The 26,263-nt window shown below is 40.4% G+C and overlaps 1 protein-coding gene across 1 annotated transcript; it reads left to right on the top strand.

Annotated features, from left to right (window-relative positions):
- The first annotated feature begins 910 nt into the window (after window positions 1-910).
- Window positions 911-23,856, top strand: mmel1 (membrane metallo-endopeptidase-like 1). Its single transcript, XM_022209794.2, has 24 exons — window positions 911-1,092; window positions 7,090-7,266; window positions 7,663-7,707; window positions 8,018-8,077; window positions 8,200-8,361; window positions 8,459-8,539; window positions 9,558-9,653; window positions 10,154-10,272; window positions 11,434-11,499; window positions 11,897-12,031; window positions 12,297-12,386; window positions 14,094-14,230; window positions 14,322-14,415; window positions 14,504-14,632; window positions 15,399-15,497; window positions 15,568-15,651; window positions 15,741-15,844; window positions 16,418-16,476; window positions 16,611-16,730; window positions 16,871-17,004; window positions 17,134-17,199; window positions 17,317-17,412; window positions 18,279-18,355; window positions 19,755-23,856. Exons 2-24 carry the CDS (start codon window positions 7,110-7,112, stop codon window positions 19,852-19,854), a joined length of 2,310 nt encoding a protein of 769 aa, XP_022065486.1. The 5' UTR covers window positions 911-1,092; window positions 7,090-7,109; the 3' UTR covers window positions 19,855-23,856.
- The last annotated feature ends 2,407 nt before the right edge of the window (window positions 23,857-26,263 follow it).

The raw sequence follows: 26,263 nt of genomic DNA, 5'->3' as shown, positions 1-26,263 counted from the left end.
GACAAAATGAATATACGACAGGAAACATTCTCCCTGCTAAATAAAATCTATGAATAAATTATTAACTCAGTTGCAAATCTCGACTCCCCACTGCGTTGCACTCCATCAGTCATGTTAAATGACTGCAGCTTCTTCACTTATAAACATCTTTGGCAGATTCCTCGCATTCAAGCAATAAATATGTTCGTGCATCTTCAACAAAGGCTTTTTTTTATTTGCTTTGATCACTCTTTAAGATCACAGAATTTGTTCACTCTCTTGTCTTGGGTAGCAACAGCCCCCTGAGCAACTGTGTGTCTATGAACATCAGCCAAACACACTGCGGTCCCCACTTTCTCTTTATTATCAGCTAATTAGTGTGGTTAATCAGGCTGATAATGAGCCCAGACGCAATGCCATTTCGTTCTGACACCAGGCCAGTGTTCAGATCCCCACCGGGCGCTCCACCAGCTCCTCCTCAAGACGACTTTTCCTGGAGACCAGAGGACGGAGGGATGACAAGGACATCAGTGGCGAGCGCTGTTTGTTCTGATGATGACTACAGAGTATAGATCTGCACCTGTGTGGCTGCAGAGTTGCTGGATTATCTGCTGGCTCAACGCTTTAAGAAACATGCTTGTCTTATCTCCCTGCAAGCCTTCCAGATTTTCTCCCCCTTTATTTCTTCTCCCCCTCAGCAGCTGGGTACACTCCACAGCGAGGAACAGAGATGGATGCTCACTGTAACACATCCAATATCCTGTTGACCCCTCAGCCGCACACAGACACGTCAAAGCCACCCCATCACCTTCATAACACCCCAACGTTTTTCTTATCACAGTCATGTAATCAAAAACAATCCAGTACTATCACCTCCCATCTGCCTCCTCTCCCTCCCCTTCCATCTCCCTCTCTTTCCTCTCCCTCCCTCCCTCTCTGCTGCCTCACTCATTCTCTGAGCAGCACACTGAACTGGATAACGTCTCCTTCAACCTGCAGCACAGACTCATTTCTCTACACACCAGCTCTGAGTGGATGCTCAGCAGGGGTGTCTGAGATATTAGCGCGCTGTGGGAGGACGGCTCAGGGACTTCTACCATCCACACACTAAAGGTAAGCCTCTGGATCCTTCACATTACATTCCTGCTCGCTGTCAAGTGCCAAAGTGAAAGTGGTTAAAGTTAGCCACTTGAAACTGCAGCCTTTAGGCATCACTCAAGTCAGACTGTCAGCAGTCCCAGGAAAGGATTTCAAACACCGCTTCCACTTTGATTTCAAGCTGTTGCAGACATCTTTACAGGTGGAAAATATAGATGTCACCGCTGCACACTTGGGGGCATATTGTCAGCGGCTGTGTGAATGAGCCTGAACTAGTGAATGTGTGCAGATTGTTGGCACAGCTCGACCTCTGAGTTAATCCCTGTTTTGTTTGGAACACTAAGTTTAGCGAAGAACAGTACCAGTCACAGAACACAGCAGCATGTAATCTTAAAGTGCTCAAAAACAAGGAGACCTGAAAGCGTTTAGCACAGATTAGTCTCACTTTCAGGGAAAGAATCTTATTTTTGACACACTGAACCTGTGACCTGTTAGATTACACCCTGTCTCTGGTATGTTAAGACTGTTTTATGCATCATATGATATGGTTACTTACTCTTTTACTAGTCTTGGCCATGTCAGTGAGGTGCTGGGCGTCTTTACAAATGTATTTGAGATCACTGTGGAGGTGTTCAGTACTTGAAGTGACAACATTTCAAGTTTGAATGCTTAAACTCACCAAACACATAGTTTCTTTGCACTAATGCTCCTCTGGCTGCTGACTGCTTTACCTGTGCACATGCTTTACATTTGCAGAAATAAAACAACATAACCTACAATGTTCTGCACATGTTGGCTCCCCATGTTAGAACGAAGAAGAGCAAAGATATCAACCTCTTTCTTCTCGAGCCATGAAGAAGATTTGAGATTGCCTGAGCTGTTAATTAATGCTATGAACTTAAGGCTTTTTTTAAATTTAATTTTCTTCTAAATATATTGTGCTTCTTTATGGATTTTGTCTAAAGTGTGCAGTTTGTCCTCTTGTCTTTGTCTGTTTGGGTTTCTTTGTATTTTAATGTTTTAATGCTTCCTTCTTGAACCAAATCACCCTTGAAATGGATATTTTAATCTCGACAGGTCTTTTGCCGGGCCAAACAAAGCAAAATAGAAATGGAAATGTGAGCTCAGCCATGACAGAAAATGTTATGCTTCCTTGCTGAACGCCTGCTGATATGCTGTGAAAGAGACAGAAACACTGATGGTGTGACGATCCTGTTGGAGTTTGGTGGCTTCTGAGCTGTGAGTCTTCTAATCGGTGCTCATAAAGGCTCAGTGTTTTGCACTAAACTAGAAGAACTGTAATGTGTAATGAATAGCGATGTGAAGTCAGTGAATCTTTGAAACAAATAAAACTAAAGGATTTGAATCAGCAAAGAGTCACTCAGGGACACTGGGTTCAGACGTGGAAATTCACAAATCACTTTGCGGATTCAAATCATTTTATTGAGTTCTGTTTAAAGAATTCCTCTACCATGTAGTTAGTTTCAGATTTTTGCCATTCAGTACAGCTCACTCGATTAAATCTCCTTTTGAGACGTCCGCTGGTGATTTTAACCTCAGTAAGTTCAGTATGTTGCCTGTTTAAGCTGTTACCAGCAGTAAAATGTTAAATAGCTTTCAGGTTAACAGCTGCCACATATTTGCAACATCATGATTGTTTCTGTGCTTTATTTCACGTAGCACATACACATGAACCGTAAATCACAGCTAAACTGACAGTGTTTCTCTCAACAACCAGCAAGTGGAGCTCCTCTGCTAAAAGCTACTGATTGGCTGAAGGTGATTCTGACTCTGTGTTAAACATGTCTTCATACTTCTACTGAACACCTCTAACTGGATGCTCACAGAGGGCAGTTCAACATTACGATGTATGATCATGAAGCTGGAGACGCTGGAGTAGAAGGAGTAGGACATTTTCAGTCACTGTAGATTCCTACTCTGGTTTATCAGTTGACAAAAACACAGACAGGCGTTTGGGTTCGACAGTTACATTGGACTGACAGGAATGAATGTGATGAGTGCTTTTGGTCTGTTTTACCCTGAGTTACGTCTCTTAGGGTGTAAAGAGGCTGTCCTGAACAATGAACAGGGTGACACAAAAAAAACGGGAACTTTTTAACAATCCAATAAAACCAAGAGTGACGGCAGAAAAACATTTTATTCATAGTAATTTAAACCTTAAAGCATGCCATTTAAGAAACAATGATGGAATTTTCATTTTTTTAAAATTACTTCCTGTAGATGGCGTCCTCCTGTACGAAAGCATTCTTGAAATCTCTCCTCATTGACTGCTGCAACATCTCAGCTGGGATACTGTGAATTTCCTCCTGAATTCTCTGTTTTTACTCATCCAGAATTCTTGGTTGAGCCGTGTACACTTTACTCTTGAGACAGCCCCAGGTAGATTTCAAGAATGCATTCGTACAGGAGGACGCCATCGACAGGAAGTAATTTTTAAAAAATGAAAATTCCATCACTGTTTCTTAAATGGCATGTTTTAAGGTTTCAATTACTATGAATAAAATATTTTTCTTCCATCACTCCTGGTTTTATTGAATTGTTAAAAAGTTCCCGTTTTTTTGTGCCACCCTGTATATACAATACTTACAATATTTTAGAGGGTGTCATTTCTAGTATCATGTTAGGAGAAACCCAGATTAACACTCAACCTAAAATATATGTATCTATATGATGGACTCCAACCTGCTCAAACTCAACCAAGGCAGCAGTTCACCACAGAGTCCATTTCTGCTGACAAGACAGTCATTGAGTAAGTGGTCAAAACAGACAGACAGTGGCTGACAATTGAGAGGAGCGCTACACACAGCATGTTCAGAGTGGACCACAACACAGTTATAGATGTCACTAAGTATGGAAACCTGGCAGGATACACAACCAGTCAAAAGTCTGGACACACCTTCTTATTCAATACCTTTTATTTATTTGTTTTATTTTCCACCTTGTAGTTTAATACTGAAGATGAACACTTTTTTGTTTACAACATAATGCCACGTGTTTTCTTTTACAATTTTGATGTTTTCAGTTTTAATCTACAATATAGAAAATAATGGGAAAAAAAAATTTAATGAGAAAGTGTGTCCAAACATTTGACTGTAAGTGTAGATTATTCACCGCGGCTCTCTAAACCTCTATTTTTTCAGGACTATACAACTCTATTTCCAGGCTTTAATTCTATCATTTATGTATTTGTTGTCAAATTTGCAAATACAGTATTATCTAGCTTTACATGTTACAATGCAGAAATAAAAGCATCATTTTCTTCTCAATTTCTGAGAGTGCCACGATTATTAAAGCCATGAACGCTCATCATAAATAAATAAAATATTTTACATACGGTTCATACTCTGATTGTTGACAGCCTGCTGGGCGGTTTCAGTTTTGGACAGATCAACAGCTGCCTCATAGTTTTAGTGTTTGTTTAAATGGCATAATGGTTGAGCTGGTCTTTTCCAATCTAATGACATTTCTGTAAGACTTGTGAGCTGAATTATTGCTTTGATTAGAAAAATCCTTTTTAAAGCAATTCCATCAGGGATAAAAATGTTTTAGCTTTATTGTCTAACTCCATGTTTAGCTGGAAATGAACCACTGACTTCATATTGTCATTTTTCCCCTCGTAAATACAATTTAGAAGACATGCTGTTACGGGTATTTACAGCTAAAGACTATCTGTGACAAGAGACAAAGCAGTGATGAAGGACCCAACATGTAAATAGCTCCCTATGGTGGGCCGTTAATGTTGAATGGACACAGCAGACTACACATTATTTCATAGCTTTCCATAAAGTGAGGCCTGTCTTTAACGTGCAATAGCAGGACTGAGCCTCTGAGAGTTTTTTTTCTGTGCACGCTGACGCTGATCCGGTTTGCGGATGGCTGTGAAGCTCTAACAAGCCCCTGTCCGCTCTTCATCACTATAGTGCCAGATATGTGCCCATGAGTATTCATCAGGGAGGGCTAATGGGGCACAGCAGTGTGAACCTCTGATTTACAGCGCGTCCGCTGTCAGGCCTAATGACAGGGCAATGGGGATGGTTATGGAAGAAACAGGTGCTGCGGAGTGAATGGATGCAAAGCAATGCTGCTGAAAGCCACGGGTGATTGTTGTTTTGTCCCCGGCACAAATGCTCATTTGCAATATTGTGTTCACACATACATAATTATTGTGCATAGAAATGAGCTCTCTTGAAGTGGGCTTATGGCTCGGTGTGCATGTGTGTGGGGGTGTGAGGTGGGGCCAAATATTTCAAACAACAATGGTCAGAGTAAGTAAGTTTAATGGTTAATTTACTGTTTGCCAAATTGTTTCCAGCGTGAATGTCACATTTAGCATCCACAATGACTCTCTAACAACATATGGAGCGCAATGATAAAGCTAGAAATAATGTCCTATGCAGTGTAAAATGTGAGGGAAAGTTATTAAAACAGGTGAACAAGGCCTCCCAGAGCCATCATTATTACAGTAAATGACTCATTTTAATAACTAATCATCATTGACATATAGGGCCGGGCTATATGCAGGGATTGATTGTATAATTATTCATGATATTGAAAGTTATCGCTGTAGAACAGACAATATATCATATATATTGACAGCAGTGTGCTTCTGGTTTCCAAAAACACTCTTTGTGAGACATCTTGCTCAAGGTAAGTGATACTGCAGATTCTGATGCCTCTGGAAATAAAACTGTATGGCTTGTGTGAGTGGCTCCAAACTTTTTCTGACTTATTGCAGTTTAAAATGAAACAGTGGAGCAACTGCTGCTGGAGTTTTGTCACAGAGTTTGGTTTCAGAGGAGGTGTGAAATGTCAGCAGGTCAAGCAAACTGTTTTTATTTCATCCTGGTTTGTTTCATTTGAAGGACAAACGAGCTTAAATGTCCTCAAAAGTTCCTTGCAAACTGATTTAAGATAAAGTTACAGCAAAAGAAATGAAGCTTCAGTGTCATTTGAATATCATTTGAATCGTTCTTGTCCTTTTAACCCTTGTGTCGTCCTGTGGGTAAAAATTGACCCGTTTTAAAGTTTGAAAATGTGGGAAAATAAAATATATTTTCACAGTGAAACTCCTGATGTCCACATTTTCAATATTTTTGGGAAATCTTTGAACATTTTTTGATGGAAAAAAAAGAAATGTTAAAAATGTTTCTAAGGAACATTCACATAAAAATCAACCAAAATCCAGCAAATTTTACTGGATTTTGGTTGATGTGTGATTTTTCTTTTTAGATTTGTAATCACTTTAGATATTTTAAGGATTTTTTGGAAGATTTTTACTCATTTTTTGAAAATATTTACATTTTTTAATAAAACTTTTAAGAGAAACTTTTAAGGAATTACTAGAATTTTCTTCCTGAAGGTTCTGCAAATTTTCAGAAATTTGAGGAATTTTGTTGCTGGATTTTTGGGTTTTTTCAGACAAGGAAACAATATTTTTTGGTGCCTGTAAAAGAGGACAACAGGAGGGTTAATCAGATTGTAACCCTTCAAAATTGTCTTGGTGAACCTTTTCCCCTCACCCCCATTTTAGGAACCAATATCTGTATCCTTTTAAATTCACAAATCAGTTGCAGAGTAAATCAAAGCAAGAAAATTACAGCATTTTACTCATAATTTAGTTTTTCTCTATAAAAAGGGATGCAAGCCCACTAGCGTCTTAGATTTCATTCAGGCTACTGTGATTTTGATTTTTCAAAATGTGAAAGGAAAAAGTTTGAAGCCCAAAAATAGTAATGAAACCCTGGAAATGAAACCTGAGCTTTACATCACTTTGGAAAAGAGCAACAAACTGTGCAACAAGACCAACAGTTTCACAACTCCTGTCAGTGAAGTTGTTGTAGGTGTTCAGCAGTTGAAGCTCACTCACTGCAGGTCAGCTGGCACAGTTTACTGTTTTCACTGCACAGCCCACACACACGCACACACACACACACACACAGTGGTAGCTCTCTGCCTGGACCATCCCACACTCCAACGGTGTCTTTCCCGCAGAGCCGGCAGTTCGGAGGAATATGGGCAAATCCGAAAGCCAAATGGATATCATGGAGAAATCAAGTAAACCTGGAAAGCGTCGCTGGACTGTTGCAGAAATCGGTCTGTCCGTGCTGCTGCTGTTGGTCAGCTGTGCCTTGGCCGGGCTGGTGGTCCTCTACACATCGGCTGTGAAAGGTAATGTCTCTGTCAGGATCACTGTGGAAAGATCCAGATATTACAGACGGCAGCAGTGATGGAAATAGTCTCACTACTTTGGTTGTTCATGAGTGTAAATGACAGCAAATGATCTTAAAGTGTGTGCAGAGTTTATATGCTTTATGCAATACTGATGCACATGGCATTAGGTAGCCTTTAAATTTTAATCTTTCTCATAAAAATAAGCAAAGAAAGGAGTAATTTTCCTCACGGTCCTAACTATTAAGTAGAAAAATGCTATTATCTTCAGTTTGGAGTTGTTTTTGAATAAAATTCACTGTAAAATTAATTCAAATCGATTGCAGTTGGCAGTAAACTTTAAACTGAAGACGTGCAGACTGTGTCTAATGTTGTGGTTTCTCCTGTACGACTCAGAACAATCAAACAGGACAAGCGTGTCGAGGAGCTCAACAAGTGAAGGTGAGTCTAATCTCATAAACTGAACACAGGATGCGCTGTGCGATAAGTGGGCTGGCATGTGTCATATTCGAGCCCGCGCCTCTCATAGACACTGTAATACTATAATTCCCTTTTCTGCCAGATCAGCAGTGCCACACAAAAGTGAAAGAACACAGTCACTGCTGACATAGACATTGCCTCTCTCACACAGACTACAGATCTGGACTACTTAGAATTTGCTCTGTACTTTGCACAACAGCCTCCCTGTCTCAGCTGAGGGGGGCAATTTGTCCACGTGTTCTCTCATAACTGTTGACTCTGATTCTTCCAGGCCAGCTGTTTCGCTCCAGCCTCAACAATGTGTGCACAACTGCAGACTGTGTTACAGCAGGTGAGAAGCGCAGCGTTTTCTTTGTCCCCCTGTTGCTTTATTTTGCAAAGTCACCCCTCGTTCTTGCACAACCGCATGTGAATCTTTACCACGCCGCCCTTTCTCTCCCTGATGCCTTGTAGCTGCTCGGCTCTTGCAGAACATGGATAAGTCGGTGAAGCCTTGTGATAATTTCTACCAGTACGCCTGCGGGGGATGGCTGGAGAGACATGTCATCCCAGAGACCAGCTCCCGCCACAGCGTCTTTGACATTCTGAGGGACAAGCTGGAGATTGTCCTCAAAGGTCAGCCGAGCTGAATCTGTGGCCGGCCAGTGGGCTGCAGCATTCGGAGCAAGCGTGGGCTTCATTCAGACGCTTTGCATATGTTTTGTTGTTGCAGGTGTTCTTGAAACATCAAGCGCACAGGATAGGGATGCCATCAAAAAGGCCAAGATCCTTTACAGCTCCTGCATGAATGACAGTAAGGACTCAAAGTGTCTACAAAATTACAATTTCTTCTTAAAAAGAGACCAAAAAACATGTTTATCATATCAGTCAGGCTTCCTCAGCAGGGTTTACCAACTTAAATTTAAGATCCTTTAAGACCTGAATCCACATATTTCATGATCATACCAGCCAAAGCATGATGGAAAATCTGTAGGGCTGATGTGGCCTACAATTTCTATTACATATCCATTTTTTCACTACTTACCAACTGTGTGAAACAACAATCTATAATGACTTACTTAATTAATGCAACCTGGATCTGGATAAATTGCTAAAAATGGTTGGTGGTTGGGGGTACAGAGTAGCTCAGTGGTTAGCACTGTCACCTCACAGCCTCAGTTCCCGTCCCTGCCTGGAGTCTTTCTGTGTGGAGTTTGCATGTTCTCCCTTTACATATGTGGGTTCTCATCAGGTTCTCCAGCTTCGTCCCACAGTCCAAAAACATGCTCAGGTTATTTGGGGATTCTAAATTATCTGTAGGTGTGAATGTGAGTGTGATTGTTTGCCTCTACATGTAGCCCTGCAACAGATTGGTGATCTGTCCAGGGTGTCCCCTGTCTTCACCCTAAGTCAGCTGGGATAGACTCCAGCTGACCCCACAATGTTAATGAGGATTAAGTGGTGTATAGATAATGGGTGGATGGATGGATGGTGGTTGGAAGGAGTAATATAATAGAACGATGAATTCATTAAAAACGCCTATTTTTTGCTAATTAATGATAGGTTGTTGAGTTGTTTATCTGTAGCTTGTAATATCTTTTAGATGGCTTTTACTGCAGGCCATGTGGTGATGACTGAAACTACACAAATAAAGGATCAAACAATCTGAAATTTGCAGTTGAAACAACCCCATTTGCATTCATTCTTTTGCTTTTCAGGTGTTTCAAAGGTGAAGAATCATCTCTCAAACTTAGCATGGCGTGTCGTTGTATTGCATAAGACCGTAGCGTGGTTCTGGCATTGCCGAACATGTGGTTGTGTTGTCTCCGCAGGCCTCATAGAGCAGCGTGACTCGCAGCCCCTTCTGATGCTCATAGAAAGTATTGGAGACTGGCCCGTGGCCTCAGAGGACTGGGACACCACGGCAGGTAGAAGCACCTCTGATTAACAGGCACATGTCCACATGCAGCGCCATCCACAAAAACAAGCACTCTTCCTCCTCAAACACATGCGACCACACAGAGTCTGTGCAGCTATATTTGCTGTCAGTGAATTGTTGAGTACAAGCTTTGTTGGCGGGATCAAGAGGCCGGTCGAGGCTTTTCAGCTGAGCAGTCAGGTGTGGAGTTTGGGAGGGTGATGCGTGGGCAGAGGAGCAAGTCCTCAATCAGGACTGTGAAGGATGCTTTAAATAGTCTACGCTGCTCTTCCCCGTCCTCCTGCCTCTTGCCACTTTAATTAAATGTAATCATGGACGGTGGCTCAAACAGAATTAACCACGCATAGCTGCATCTGCACACACAGATTTACAGCGAGAGCCCAGTAAAATGTGCAACAGAGGCACCCGGGTTTTAGCAGGCCACACTGAATGATCATGACTTTACTGTTAGACCATTATTATTTTAAAAAAAATCTCCCTTTTTTGCAGAGGAAACGTGGAGCCTTGAAGACACGCTTGCAACACTCACTGCCCGTTTCCACAAGAAGGTCATGCTGGACATGTATGTGTGGACGGACGACCGGGACTCGCTGCGTCACATCATTTATGTGAGACAACAGTTTGCATTTTAATTATTGTCAACAAACATGAAAACCCAACCATGTGTTGAATCATCTCTAAATATTTTCCAATCACCTTAACTGACTCTACAGTGGGCACATTACAGGCATGAAACTAGAGCTGGTGGTGTCTGTCAGCTGGTCGGCCACTGCCATTAAGATAGAAGATAGATAGAAAAACCTCAACAACTATTTGCTAGATTGTCATGAAGTTGGTGATTCCTACTAAATCTGCTCACTTTGCTTGTAGCGTATTCATCAGATCTGCTGTCCAGTCCTCCAATTTTGAGATAAATATCCGCTGAACTGTTAGCATTCCCATTAAACACAAATGTATTTAGTAGTATTGTCACACACAAAACTAAGATGTTGAGCAGGCTGAATAATATGCCAACTTAACAGCAGCATGTTAGCATTCCCATTGGGACATTTTTGAAAGCACAGCCTAACAGAGCTACGATATAAGATAATGCTATAGACCCTTCTTTCTAAGCTATTTAAGACTTTGTGTACATGGACAATGCGGGCTAGTTCCCCTCAGTTTATTGGTTTTTGACTGGTATAATGTTAAAAACACAAAAATGCAAACAGTATATAAGAATTATGGGCTTGCAAAAATGTATACACTGGAAAAAAATGCCCCTCTCGAAACAAGAAAAAAAAAACTTATTTCAAGGAACTTTTATCTTGAAATAAGTGAAAAAAAAATCTGCCAATAGAAAAAGTGAAAAATGGCTTGGTAAGATTTCTTGAAATAAGATGTGATATTTAGAATATTGAGATCTTAAGATTAGCTGGGAAAACTTATTTTAAGCTCTATTTTGCCAGGATTGTCAAGCTTAGGTGTCTTAAAATAAGCCAGACATGCTAAAAAAAAAAGAAGAAGCAGTTTTTCACTCAAAAATAGATTTTTGCTTTCATGTAACCTCCTAATTTGAGATGTATTAAACTTAATTTGAATTTTCTTGTAAAATACAACTCAAAACAAGATCATTTCAACATTGTTTGACTTGCTGAAATGTCACTTAAGTGAATTTATCTTAAATCAAGTGGGATGAGACATTTTGACTAAAAATAAGACAAACAGACTTGGTAAGATTTTGATTTTTTGCAGTGTAATTGCTACTTTTGTTCTTGTTTTCTGGTTAGATCGACCAGCCAGGACTTGGAATGCCGTCCAGAGACTACTACTTCAATGATGGAAACTACAAAAAGGTGACACACACACAAAACATGCACTGTTTTCTCATTTGTCCCTGGTGATATCAAACCATACAATAGTTTTTGTTGAACTTAGTTTAGAAATAGCTCCATCCACAGTGCGGTGGTGGTGAATGGGGGTTTTGTTTGCGATTTTCAGACCATTAAAAAAACACGATATCTGAAAAAGCCACCATCAACCAGCTTGCTGAGGAAATTCTTCAAATAAAAACTGTCCACACTGAGGTCTTCTGTTGAGTAACCATGAGTTTGTTTAAGGAAAGAGCATGTGTTTTGAAATGTTCTCTCCCACTGTGTGGCGCAAATACAACTGTCGTCACATCTTTTGTTTTTGCAGATCTTTGATTTCATTGTGAAAACATAATTCCTGGCTCATGTGATTGTACCACAGGTTCGAGAGGCCTACCTACACTTCATGGTTTCTATTGCGAAGATAACCCGAGAGGACAGGAACTTGACTCAGGATGACGACCGAGTGTGGGAGGAAATGATGCAAGTGCTGGAGCTGGAGACAGACATCGCCAACGTGAGTGCCAGCCACAACAGGAAATGGAATTGTGGGACGAGAGCTAAGGAAAATTAATAATGACAAGATGAAAAATGAGCACCTTTGCTGTGCCTCCAGTCAGTGAGAGAACCGGGCTACATTTAGTGTGGACCCAGGAGATCAGCCAAGCTCTTAACAAGCCCTTTTTTCCCTTCGTGCTTGTCGAGAGCATGACAAATGGGATAGCAAAAATCTAAGAATCAGTTTATAGAAAGCTGACAGTTTTCTTCCTGTTGCTGGACAGGCGACATCACCAGCAGAAGAGCGCCAAGATGTCACCGTTCTTTACAACAAGATGACACTCGGTGAACTGCAGAGCACATTCAGCCTTAACGTGAGTCGAATTTCCCTTCTGTCTTGTGTGTTGAATGTGTGGGAAGGCTGATGGTTCAAATGAAGTTAACAGTCTGGAAGGATGAGTGAATAATTAATACTTCATAGTTTAAAAAAACAGATTCTGTTCAGCAAGACAGCTGAACAATATGGAGTACATTTATACAGTGGCTATAGAAAATAACAAATTAGATTGATATTTTTGGAAATGCGCTTATTCATTTTCTCCCCAAGGTTTGGATGAGATGATTGATATCAGTCATGTCTGTACAGTAAATATGAATTTACAGTCAGCAACTAGTCAGCTTAGCTTCGCATGTAAGCTGGAAAAGGCCAACAGAAAGCCCACACAACAGTATTAGACTGCTGACGAGTAAAGTAAGACTACTTCTGCAGTCTTCATTCTAGTTAACCATGAAACCAACTTAGCAGGTCATTGCAAACAACATTTGGTTCAAAGTGGGTCAGCGATTGGTGCAAATGATACACTCAGTCGTGTCCTGATAGAGTGTTTTTGCTGGAGTCCTGTTATTTTTGCACATAATGACACCTCTTGTGGTAGTTACATCTTATACACTTGTAACACAACTTGGTTGCAATGAAAAGCTCAATACCTATCATGCATAACTGTGTCTGAAAACAGTTTGTTGACAAAAAATATTTATCATGCACAACCTGTCATATTCTGTGAAAACTGAACTGAGGAAAATCATGGTAAAAATTGACTGCATTTTTTGAGACCAAGTGGAAAGTATCAGAAAAATCTCCTAAAAGAATCACACAAAGAAGACCAAGATACCAAGATGCAAACAGTGAGACATTAAACAACTAAATTAAAGAGTACTACCTAGTAGTTATTGCTGAGCTTTACCTTATAGGTATGAAGATCAGACTTTATAGAAAGGAAACCTCATCCATCTTAAAACTGAATCTATTCGGATTTAATGCTGCTTCACTGGCTACTGGGGGCACTTCTTGTAAAATCCTTTAAACTACATGCATGTACTTCTGAAATTTGTTGCCTCTCCAGCAAACACCACAGGAGAAAGACTGTTCTCGCATTATTTTTCAACATAGTCTCCTTTAACTTCAACACATTTGGTCCACCGATGGTAAAGTACACGATTTCGTCATGTTTTACGTGCCGCTCACCACGAAATGTTTTTCGCTGTGGTAATCACATCTGAAAGTGGTTTATACCAGCGGATTCATGACGATCTAAGCTGTCCATCGGCGTATACTGCTTGTGTGATCGCGTTTGCGGCCGCCGGCCGCCGGACATTCTTGAAATTCCTATGCAAATTGGTAAGTGTACCACCGGCTTATGGTTAGGTTATGGTTAGGTTATGGTTAGGGTTATGTTTAGGGACGATGTCATGCAAAATATAGCGTTGGATTCGCCACGGTTTTACATTAAAAATATAATATACACATTCTTTTGAAATACGTTCTGAGTGGCACGAAAAGTCCGCCGTTTAAAATACATTGGTGCGCATTTCGTGGTGAGCGGCACGAAAAACATGACGAAATCGTGTTGGTGCGCACGAAACCGAAACTAAAACTTACGTGACAGTTTCACGAATCCCCGTGAGATCGGGCTGGCAGTGAAGCCCCTTGTTTCTGGGTGAGGCTGCCATATTTTTAAAGTACCATATTAACTAAAATTAAATATGTTAAAAATAAAATATTTCACTTTTTTTATTTCCAGGGTTTCAACTGGACACGATTTATTCAAGGCGTGCTGTCGAGTGTGTCCATCGATGTCCAGGTGGAGGAGGAGGTGGTTGTGTACAGCTCTCCCTACCTGGAGAAGATGAATGACGTTCTCGCCAGACACAGTGTCAGGTCAGTCAAAGAATTAGTCACAAAGGAGTGTCCACAGAGAAGATGGAGAACACCACATTAACTGTTTAAGAAAAACTGTGTGTGTTTGCAGAACTATGCAGAACTACCTCACCTGGCAGCTCATCATCGACAGAGTTAACAGCTTGAGTCGCCGCTTTAAAGACGCAAGAGCCCGCTACAGAAAGGTGTGATGAGCACAACACAACAGAACGACGTGTGTTAACATGAGCTTCTTATTAAAAGACATAACTCTATGTGTGTGTGTGTGTTTAGACTCTCTATGGAACCACAGTGGAGGACGCTTGGTGGCGGGAATGTGTCCGCTACGTCCAGAGCAGCATGGAGAATGCGGTTGGAGCTTTGTATGTGCGTGAGACGTTTGCAGGAGAAAGTAAACGAATGGTGAGTGTTTTCCAACTACAAACAACCATGAATATACAAGGAACATGTTCTCCTTTGTGCATGGAAATCAGTTACTGCCGCAACAAAAGTGCCGAACTATACAAGCTTTAGGAGTTTTTAGCATGACATGCATTATGCAAAAGATAATAATACAGACTCTGGGAAACCAAATGTCACTTTAAAATCATCAAAATTAATTCTGTGCCACCAGATGAAGGAAATACACTTTCAGTCAAAAGTTTGGACACACCCTCTCATTCAATGATCTTTATTTTTTTTCTACATTGTAGATTAATACTGAAGACATCAAAACTATAAAAGGATACATACGGAATTATGTTGCAAACATAAAGGGATAAACTTCAGTATTAATCTACAATGGCAAAAATCAAACAAACAAATAAAAACCATAAAAACCATTGAATGAGAAGGTGTGTCCAAACTTTTGACTGGTAGTGTATGTCTAGAACAATTATCTGTTTTACTCTTTACGAAAAACACCAATCATGTATCACAAAAGCATTTAGTGTAGCAAATTCCATTTCAGTGCAAGCTGTTATGCATCATAGTGATAAAGACAGTGCAATTCTAATTATTCAAATCCATTAAACATTCAAAGTGTGTTTTGTGTATGTGCAGTAATGCATTTGTGCCATTTTGTACAGATTATAGTTTACACGCTGCAACATGGGGCATTTGTTGCTTGGTGCCACAACCACAAACAGAGCCTGTGTGAGGCTGTGATCTTTGTGTTTTGTGGTCACAGGTCAGTGACCTCATCACTAAGATCCAGCAAGCGTACGTAGAAACACTGGAGGAGTTGAGCTGGATGGACACTCCCTCAAAGGAGAAGGCGAGAGAAAAGGTAATTCACTACCAGCATGGGTTTTTATTTAATGTTGAGAACGATGCTGATTGTTGTGTGTCTCCTGTAGGCCATGGCAATCAAGGAGCACATTGGCTATCCAGATCATATTCTACAACACAGCAACCAGAAGCTTGACCAGGAGTACGCTCATGTAAGTCTAAATGAAATCCTGTTTGTCTGCCTTATTGTAAAGACCTGATAGATGCACTCATCACTCATTTGTCTCATTTCTCTTCGAAGCTAAATTTCAGTGAAGAACACTACTTTGAGAATATCCTTGAGAACCTCAAGTCTGAAGCTCATAAGAGTCTGAAGAAACTCAGAGAGCCTGTTGATCCTGACTTGTAAGTGGTTGAAAACATCAAAGAGTACACACTGTCATTATTAGTTAAAGTCAAGCGGGCAGTCAGCATCGTCTTTTTCTGCTCTTGACTAAAGTCAATGACATAAAACCTCATGCAACGGGCGCCCAGGTAGCTCAACTGGTTGAGCGTGGGACCCATTTGGGTTTGATTCCAGCTCATGGCCCTTTGCTGCAGATCTTCTCCCTACTTTCCTGTCTACCTCTCTACACTAACCTGTCAAATAAAGCCAAGAAAAGGCCAAAAAAAAATACTCATGCAACCCAAATCTTTCTTTTTAATAGGGTTGAACAGCCATGCGTGTTTGCTCCCTCTTGCTGTTTCAAAGATAGTAGGCAGGGACGAAGATTATTTCCCAAAACGGTGTACTGAATGTGCAGCTGCTGCTAGAGATGTTCTGGTCCTCATAAAGTAACACCGAAAGTGAAGGTTTAAATTTATTTTTGTCAGAGTGCAAAATAAACTGCATGCATGGATCGCACGGCTGCTGTATTTAACGGAAAACGCAGCTCAGTGCTTTTATCTTGTCTAAATCCTGCATCCATCACCCCTCAGGTGGATCATCGGTGCTGCTGTGGTGAATGCATTCTACTCGCCCAACAGAAACCAGATAGGTAAGAGTTTTACAGCCGCCTCTGTGACAAATGCAGGATGTTTTGTATGGCAACAGTCACTCTTCATTGCATTCCTGTTCAGCACTGTCAGCCCGTATTGTGTTTTCACTCCCTGCTTGTTTTTGTCCATCCAGTGTTTCCTGCAGGAATCCTACAGCCGCCGTTCTTCAGCAAACATCAGCACCAGGCGCTCAACTTTGGAGGAATAGGAATGGTCATTGGACATGAGATCACACATGGGTTTGATGACAATGGTGAGGCACTGATATTTTTGGAAACCTGAAATAATGAACACAGTTTATCCTTTGCTCTATATAAATAATAACAGGCTGCTGCTTTTTAGACAGACGTGCATCATGTTCGGCTTTGCTTAATGCATCCTGTTTGCTTGCAGGACGTAATTTTGACAAGGACGGTAATATGCTAAACTGGTGGAGTAATTACTCTGCGGAGCACTTTAAAGAGCAGTCACAGTGCATGGTGCAACAATATGGCAACTTCAACTGGAAGCTAGCGGGAGGACAAAACGTAAGCACCCGGTGGGACGTATGAAATGAGATGTTTTGTTTCAGCTTTGTAATACCACGTATTGCGTAAACACCAGCATGGGTGTTTTCATGCTGCTTTGTGTTCACGGTTTTGTCGGCATGATTACAGGTTAGTGGAATCAGCACTTTGGGCGAGAACATTGCAGACAATGGAGGTGTTCGCCAAGCATATAAGGTCAGATGCAGAAAACCGCATGTTACTATTTTAGCAGCAATGACCAACTCCAAATTGCTTCGAATAAAATTTCTGCAAATCCGCAATCTGTTGTTAAGTGAGAGTGTGTGCTTACAGGCTTATCTAAAGTGGGTGGAGATGGAGGGTGAGGAGCCTCGTCTGCCCGGTCTAGACATGGATCACAAGCAACTCTTCTTTCTGAACTTTGCCCAAGTAAGTAATGTGTTATTTCTGAATTTATTATCTCAGTAGATAGAGGGCAGAGGAAATTCACCATCTGGAGTTGATACTTGGATGCCGGGTGCTGAGAAGTAAACAGTGGGACAAAGGGACAGGGTCGGGGGTGAGACGCTGAAGCAACCACAGAACGAATCAGCATTGAGCTACGCATGCAGGGGATGAGAGGAGCTGCCAAAGCAAAGAGCATCTCGGTGCCAGAGAACACAAATTAAAAAGCGGAAAACTGTCACTGACAATAAAACAGGTCAAACAACCGTTTCAAATCTGTTTGGGAGCCACAATCACACCCCACTGAGATGATGACATTTACGAGTCTGTTTTTGCACGAGGAAAACAATTTGTACCAAAAATGCATTTATATAAAAGCAGAAACATTATTTATTACATGGAAATTGCTGCAAGTATATATTATTTAATTGGAACTCTGCAGCAGAGTCTGAAGCCGTCCCACTAGATTCCCCTGGAGGACTTCTTTTGAACGCTGGAAATATCATCTTTTTGGACTTGTTTTTGTTCTTAGTGTTTTTACATTTTAACTTCATTGCTTGGCGCTTTGCACATCCATTTTAATGTCTATGTTGTGTTTTGTCATGAACCTGTCTGTCTGGAACTCACTGTTATATTCTTATATTGTCTACTACAGGTCCCTTAGTGTTGTTTGTCAGTGACTCAGTGTTATCTTATTATTTAAGGACAGGTCTCTCTTCAGAATGAGACCCAGTGTCTCAATGAGATCACCTGTATAAATAAAGGATAAATAATAAATAAAATAAAACAATGCAATTTGCACTGTTGGCAGTCTGCAGAAACCTTTTGAAAATAAACCGTTTTTTCCCTAGGTGTGGTGTGGTGCTTATCGGCCTGAGTATGCCAGCCAGTCCATCAAGACTGACTCCCACAGTCCTTTAGAATACAGGTAAGGGGCTTTAGCATGGGCACATTTTAATCAGAGTGTTTTCAGAGCTTCATAAAATATATATTATCAAAGTCCCCTGATACTCAGAACTATGTTTGGCTCAATTTCCGTCATTTAACTGCACAGTGAGAATTATAGATCTGAATTGACTTCAGTTATGGAGAAAATGTAACATTTCTGGGGGAAAATATGACATACAGATTCTAAGTGGGGATTTTTAAAACATGTCTGGTGAATGTCTTAAAGCATTTCATTTTATAAGGCTGCAAATTAAAATAACTTCATGTTTCTGACAATAAGGTGTATTGTTGGTCTGACAGAAAAGAATTACTGCAGCATTTACATTTTTTAAGTAAATATTCTGAATAAAAATGTGCAAATGTAGGGAAAAAAAACATTTAAAAAGGAGAACATTTTATGAGAAATAGTAAAAAAAAAAAGAAATGGTATCCAGTTTATGTGGTAAACCAGCTGCTAAATTCATTTTGAAAAGTAAATCAGCTCCACAACTTCTGCTGTGTTTAACTTTTATCACTGTTTTTGAAGTTTCAAGTTGATTTGTGAGATTCATTTTAATGGATATGTTGACGCTTTTAAAAATTTCTTAAGTGAATACATTCAAGAAAGTCTCTGATTATCGAATACACAATGTTTCAAATGTAGCTAACCATGTATTTGAAATTATACGTAGCATTCAAAGAGTTAATAATTAAAATCTTCCTATTAGCACCGGATCACATGATGACTCCCAAGATAGGAGTTGCTTGGAGTCATAAACAGAATTATCTGCATTTCAGTTCAACTACATGGAGCTTTATATGCTCATTTAGCTTTGCCTTTAGTGACATTTAATGTTAACGTGCTTTGTTTTACTCTCACTGCTCTGATCACGAGCAGCTGTGTCCAAACCTGCTGACAGATGACAAAGTGAGCGGCACGCTGGTGAAAATGGTTGAGCAATTTTAGCATCTGTAGAGCCACATGTGTTTGCTAGTTGTTAATTGAGACCAAAAAGACCTCTGTCGACCTAAAGGTTGTGTTTACAGCTCGGTTACACTTCTCCCAAGTGGCCAAAAAAATAGATACTGCAAATGTAAAGGTCTAAAGTCACAACTGCAAATTTCCAATTTCATTGTTGCTGTCCAACGCTGGGTCACCTGCAGGCGGTTACCTCATTAAATTTCATGATACTGAAAATATAAGCCTAATACTCCCACTTGAAAAATATTTTGCTGTGCCGAAGCGTAACTCATTAAAGCGCTGGGATCAGTGCAGCTTCAGTTTGTTGATCCAAATGAGGAGTTGGAGGCTGGACTCACACTTACCAGTGCTCCTCTAACATTCTTAACATACTTTAGCTTTTATCATCCTTGATGTTTTGTTTTTCTTTTGTCCTCAGGGTGCTTGGATCGCTGCAGAATTTTGAGGCTTTCTCAGAAGCTTTTCAGTGCCAAAAAGGCAGTCCAATGAACCCTGAGCTGAAGTGCCGTGTCTGGTAGAACTCCTGAGATATTTATTTTTCTTGACATGGGCAACTCAAATCAAAAGAACAAGCTGTACTTTTTAAGCCCACAGAGACATCCCGCTTATGACTTATTCCAATTTGTTTGGGGCCGAGTGATGACACAGACATTTGCATAAGCAGGCCTGTAGATGTAGATGTATTTGAAATGGATGAGATCCTGGACTTCACTCTAGTTTCAAGACTTGAATTCTTGAGTACATTTTCAAGTGTGAAGCGTTGTCTCTGGATGAGGAGGTCATTTGTTCCTTTTTTTGCTGTGTCCCACGACTGACGATGATGGTACATGAATGAAAAGGCTTGTGAGGAGGTTAAAGCTTCTACGGCTGGCTTTAAATGCTTTCCCAGCCATTCTTGAACTAATTCATTTCAAAAAAATCTCTTCCGCAGATCTTTGTGATTTATCCATTAACATTCGGCACTGAGCTGCCTTGGTGTCTTTCGTCTGATGTTCCTGTTTTAAATACATTGTGCCACTTCAAAAGGAATAATAGTGAACAAATCTCAGACTGAAGAGTTTGAAGTAAATGAAAGCTCGGGGCTTTGCTGAAGTAAAGCTACAATAGAATTAGTCACGCTCGGAAGATCTGGTCATTCACTGTTACGAGAAAACAAATTACTTAAAGACTTTAAGACTGTTAAATCTGTGCAGCTTTAACCTTAAATTAGCATTGGCAGAGAGCTGCTGCTTTCAGCATTTTTACATTTAAAGAGTGGATAAATATTCCAAATTGACAAAGCTGTGCCGTACTTCTTTAAGTTTCTTTGTTACTCACTACAGAAACGTATATGTATGTCATCGAGTTTGCTGTAAGAAAAACCATAATCCAGATGTTTTAGAGAATTTTTGGTGGTCTGCTACTTTTCAGCTAGTAAGAAAAACCCAGCACTTGTTGGAGGTAGAGTGATGTGATATTGATATGAACTGCAATATTGGTTTACTCCCAGTTTTGACTGCTCCCTCTCTAACTCTGTTCCTCACACACCACCTTTACCATTATTTTGAAGGCTCCCAAGTGTTCGTAATGGGCCGAGCTATTAAAACTCCTAACACGTGCCATTTGTCAGGTTACAAAAACCTACATTTATTTTAAAAAATACTGTCTACTTGTATGATATCTGTAAGTTCACATTTAACCCCAACCAGTGCTTGGTCTGTACAACAACTGTGCTTTTCTTCCCTACACGACCTCCTGAGAGGAAACTTTTAGCCTCTGGGTGCAGGCAATTACATGCTAAGGGGAAGGGAGAAGAAAACCCCTCAGATGCATTCGCACATGGGCAGGCAGCAGATGAAGTGGTTTGCCTTCTGATCTTGCATTGATCAGTGTCATGTAAGATGAAAGGACGGAGAGCTGTGTGCTGAAGCGTGGTGACTGACCGTAGCTGATCCCCAAACCCCCGCAGGCAAACACAATGAAGAATGGGGCTTGTCATTAACGAGATGGCCAGGGCCAGGACTGTTATTTTCTACCTTTATTAACAAGTAATGACAGGAGAATCAAAGAGCAGACCTCATAAGCAAGGACGGACACACCGGCTGCAGAAAGGAGCCGTTTTGTTTTTTTGTTGGTTTTTTTTGTGCGAAAGAGAAACGCAGCAGGATAAGCAACAACACACAGCCGGTTTTGAATGTTTGCTATCATTGGTCACATTTAGGGATGCCTTGGTAAACTGAACACGACTGTTAGGTCTCAACAGAGGCTGCTTGAATTGAATGTGCATATTTAAGCTTTATACTCTCAGTCTGTCTCTTAGTCTTCGCATACTGGCAAATACTGTTGTGTTAAGCAGGGGGAGAGGACGTGTTGGGGGAAAGACTGTTTTGCTCCGAATGTAAGTGCTGATATTGTGCTGCCACCTTAAAGCAAATGTTTTGGAAACTCGCTTGCTTTTTGGCAGAGAAAGACATAATTAGAGTTAGGAGAGTTTTCATATCTGCCCTCTAAATAATTAAAAGGAAACAGCTACCCCAGGTCTGACTATTGGGTATAAAATCCCCCTTCCTGCACCTTTGAAGTTCACTAAACACAACCCTGTTCCTGGAAAGTACATTTACATACTATTAAACTGTTTTCCAGAATATATGGTGGAGACAAGATGGATTATGTGCAGAAGCAAAGTTTTTTGTGGAATGAAGTTCTTTATTTGTGTATCAAAGTCCCTGAAAGCTGGTCAGGATGGATGCTCAGGCAGACAAAGTGCAGGACCGTGACGCCAGTGATTATAGTTATACAATGAGAGACTGTGGTGTTGGCTAAATAGAAGTTTCTTAATTCCAGACTTAAAACAGGCCTCGAGTTGTGACAGCTCAGTAACAAACCAGATTCAAATGCAAGACTTAAAGATACTTCGACAAATATTTCATACAAAAGCAAATGGGAATAATGAGACGTTAGCAAGCAGGTAGGGAATCGAAAACAGGTAGACGCAAAAATAAGCGGAGAAGCAGCAAATGATGCTGCATGTAAGACAATCCGGCTAATGAGGAAGGACAAAACAGGATCGGGTGACTAAGAACTCAGGAAAGGCTGAAGTTATCACAAGGCCGATCTAAACTGGCAGAAGTGTTGATGATTCAATTCATTAATGAATGAATGGTGACAGATTGTTACCCTTCATTCCACTCCTCTCCAATGACACAGTGTAAGAGATGAATCCTCTCGGGTTCTTCATGGACGTCTGGTTTGGTGTTTTCAGAGCCAGAGCTGCAGAAGAGGCTGAAGTTCGGACAAAAGACTCCTGGCTGGAGTTCAGGAGTTTTGGCAGAGCAGATGCACTCCTCTGCTTAGTCTAAACCACAAATGGACAGTCAGTGTCTCCAACTTGAGAAGTATCCGTTCACAGCTGCCAGTGTCATAGTTTATTTCTGTAGGAGAAAACTTGCAAAAGAAGAGGGCACAGGGATGAAGCTTCCAGTTGTGAATAAAGACCAAACCCACTCCCACATCTGAAGCAGTTGGGGTCAGTAATGGGTGAAGATGACAGCAGAGGTGAATCAACACTTTGTTTCCTGGAAAGCCTCGTCTGCCTGCAGGGCCAAAAGTTGCCGAATGCCTGCTGCGTACAGGAGGCTAGAGAAAGGGAGCGTATGAGTAGACTGGAGGACGAGTAGACTATCTCCAACCTAGTGCAGAAATTTTCAAGCACGTATTCGGTCTACAAGTTAACACAGATTTGATTGCAAGGTTGTATAGAATCAGGAATTTCACAGTGGATTTGATCCAAGAGCAGCAGTGAGTCTCATGCTGTTAGACTCCTACTTAACTAAAAGCTGAATTTAACAATGAGCAGCATTCTGTGTCTCTGCTTGCTGGCAGACTAGCTGTGTTTCCCTGTTTCCAGCCTTAAACTATAAGAGTAGAATCAATGTTCCATTAACGTCCTGCCAGAAAGCAAAGAATTTCCCAACATGTCAAACTGTTCGTTTGAACAAAAAGGCCAATTTGTCTCGTCATGTTCAACAAAATGCTGGAGGCTAAATCATAAGCTATGATTCAACATTGGGCTGCCATTAGAAGAGCAACAGCTGAGAAACTTGTATATTTTGTCTGGTTTCCCCCCAAAAAGAGCACAACAGTTCAAAGCTGTTAACACCAAGGGTATATACAATACGACGTGCTTTTGTAGATTCTTGATGTCCTACACTGCAGAAAATCTGTTAAAAAAATCAGGTAAGAAAATACAATGTGTGTTTCTTACCTTAGTTTTAGCTTCACATTTACTTAAATTGTGAAACTGTGTCGTTTTGAAATCACCAGCCAAGTACAAATACTTTTTTTTGCTATATTTGAACATGTTTCATCTGTACACTTATCAGAGGAGTTTATTTATCTAAATTAATATTTATGAAATAACGTCGTCGCTTCGCAAGAATTCAGATGTTTTATGAATGTTCCTGCTGCTATGTAATTATCTAGACTGCTATTTTTGTGACTCAGATCTGTAATTATTGCCATTAAAGTGACTGTCTCAGCCAGTTCGATCTCAAGTCTCTCCTTCAAATGTGTCATTTTTATCTTATATATTTATTTCAAACTTGAGGAAATCTTAAAGAATTCACCTGGTTTAGAAAATGTGTTGCCTTTGATTGCTTTTTATTGGCCTCTGAAACTCAAGAACCAATTTCTAATAACTTTGCAAGCTGTAACAAGTGCCTTTAATATTTGTTATTTGCTGTAGAACAGTTAGAAGTCATTTATAAGAACATGTTTTGGGTGTCTGGCTGTGGAAAATTCCTTTGGCTCGTTCCTGTCCTTTCTTTTTGTGAAAAAACAAAAGCTGTTCTTATAAATGGCCTCTGTCTGATCTGTGAAGCCTTAGTCCATAATTTACTAAGCATTCATGATCCCACGTGTGACAACTTAGAGCTGTTTTGTCATAAAATTATAACCATTTTCCATTTAAAAATGTGCAAATGTGTGATAAAGCACTTACCTCTCAGGCAAATGTTCACTTTTGTGTCAAAGAGCAATGCATTTTCTAGATGCTGTACTACATATACTACTGCTCAGAAGTTTGGGGTCACTTAAATATGTCCTTATTTTTGGGGGAAAAAAGCATTTTTTTCAATGAAGATAACATTACATTAATCAGAAATACAGTCTACACATTGTTAATGTGGTAAATGACTATTCTAGCTGAAAACAGCTGATTTCTAATGGAACATCTCCATAGGGGTACAGAGGAACATTTCCAGCAACCATCACTCCTGTGTTCTAATCAGGCGTAAACTAACCGTGACGTCACCCGTTGGTTTCAACGCCGAGAAAATGAAGCCCGGATTTTGCTACTTCCTGGTCGCCGTTTTGGATTTTTGGAACCAGTGACGTAAAAAGCGTCATCAAACAGACTGGACCGGAGAGCAACTAGAGGCAGGATTGGCTGAGGACTCTCTTATCCCGCCCACATTTTACCGCAGAGGCTTCTGTTGCTGTCCATCAAGTATAGTCACGCCCCCTGGCTCCGCCAACTTTAACGATTTATTTAAAATTCAGTATTGATTTATTTTAAGATCGGCCACCTGATCTCTCATTTTGACCACGAAAACTAACGGGAAAAAATCCTGAGCTGTAGAACATCAGTCTATCAAATTTTATTTTTTCCAAAAATGAATTGGGGTCTATGGAGAAAAAACTTTTTGGAGCCAACCCTAGCGGACGGCGTGATATTGCAAGTTTTTGACACTTCCGGGTTGGTTTCAATTCTGGAGCCAGATGCTACGTCCACTATATATACAGCCTATGGTTCTAATGCTACATTGTGTTAGCTAATGGTATTGAAAGGCTCATTGATGATTAGAAAACCTTTGTGCAGTTACGCTACCACATGAATAGAAGTGTGAGTTTTCATGGAAAACATGAAATTGCTTGGGTGACTCCATCCTTTTGAACGGTAGTGCATGAACCAAAACTTTTACTTTGGTAAATGCTATTCTGTGCTGCATCTCTTTAGTTATAGTAGGGCACACTATCATTCTATGCCACCACTTGACAAACATAACAGACTTCAATAATTCTTAGTATAGAACAGCTTGAGTCAAGTCCCAGCAACCCACTCCTCCTCTCTCTACATGAACGTCACACTATTCTCTGGCATAGATCTCCTTATTATGGTTAATCATGTTGTCTTTCATGTGGTAGAATTGGATGTTTTTCCTACTTTTACTTGCGTCACAGTCATAGAACAGAATAACACATGGCCTTTCACCAGATAGTTATTCAAGGAAATAAAAAGATATAGCCAATAAGAAGTATTTAAATCTGTGACATAAGTGAAAAGAAAAACACGAGGCCGACTTTATCTAACAGCAAACTCAATGCTGATAAACAGATTCGTCCAGCAGCCCGAGGAGCATCCAGCTCTGGTGTTAGTCATCACAACGAACCACCAAGAATTAGTTTATGTAACTGAAAAAATACTTTTTATGTGTAATTATTGCTCCTGGACCTTCAAATTATGTGTAGTTTATATTCACACATCAGCCTTAACAGAGTTGGACTATTGCCACTAAGTTCCAGTCAACAATGCACTGAATGAAACAGCACTCTTGATTGTTCCTGAGTTCAGCTGCAGAAAAACAGTGCTTTTCTTTTCTATGCTAAAGTGACGGCATCACACTCACAGCTAGAATTATCACCATGTGGCTGTGAGCCGTCGTCGCCCGGTCAAGTTGAAGTTAACATCCATGTCTGTCCAGATTTGACCTGTTAAATGTCATCACTACATCATTTTGTTTTTATTAGACACCTGTGTCAAATATTCATGAGGATTAGCCTATGAATTCTTGAGTTATGGCCAAAAATGTGTCTCTTACGAGGTCAGAGCGGTCTTGACCTGTAATTGTTGAAATTTAATGAGTTCCACCTCAAGACCAGGGAAACTTT

This window comes from Acanthochromis polyacanthus, chromosome 5, assembly GCF_021347895.1.
Source record: "Acanthochromis polyacanthus isolate Apoly-LR-REF ecotype Palm Island chromosome 5, KAUST_Apoly_ChrSc, whole genome shotgun sequence".
Classification (NCBI taxonomy): Eukaryota; Metazoa; Chordata; class Actinopteri; family Pomacentridae; genus Acanthochromis; species Acanthochromis polyacanthus.
Note: the sequence above shows the minus strand (reverse complement) of the source record. Positions and strands in the feature narration are given on the sequence as shown.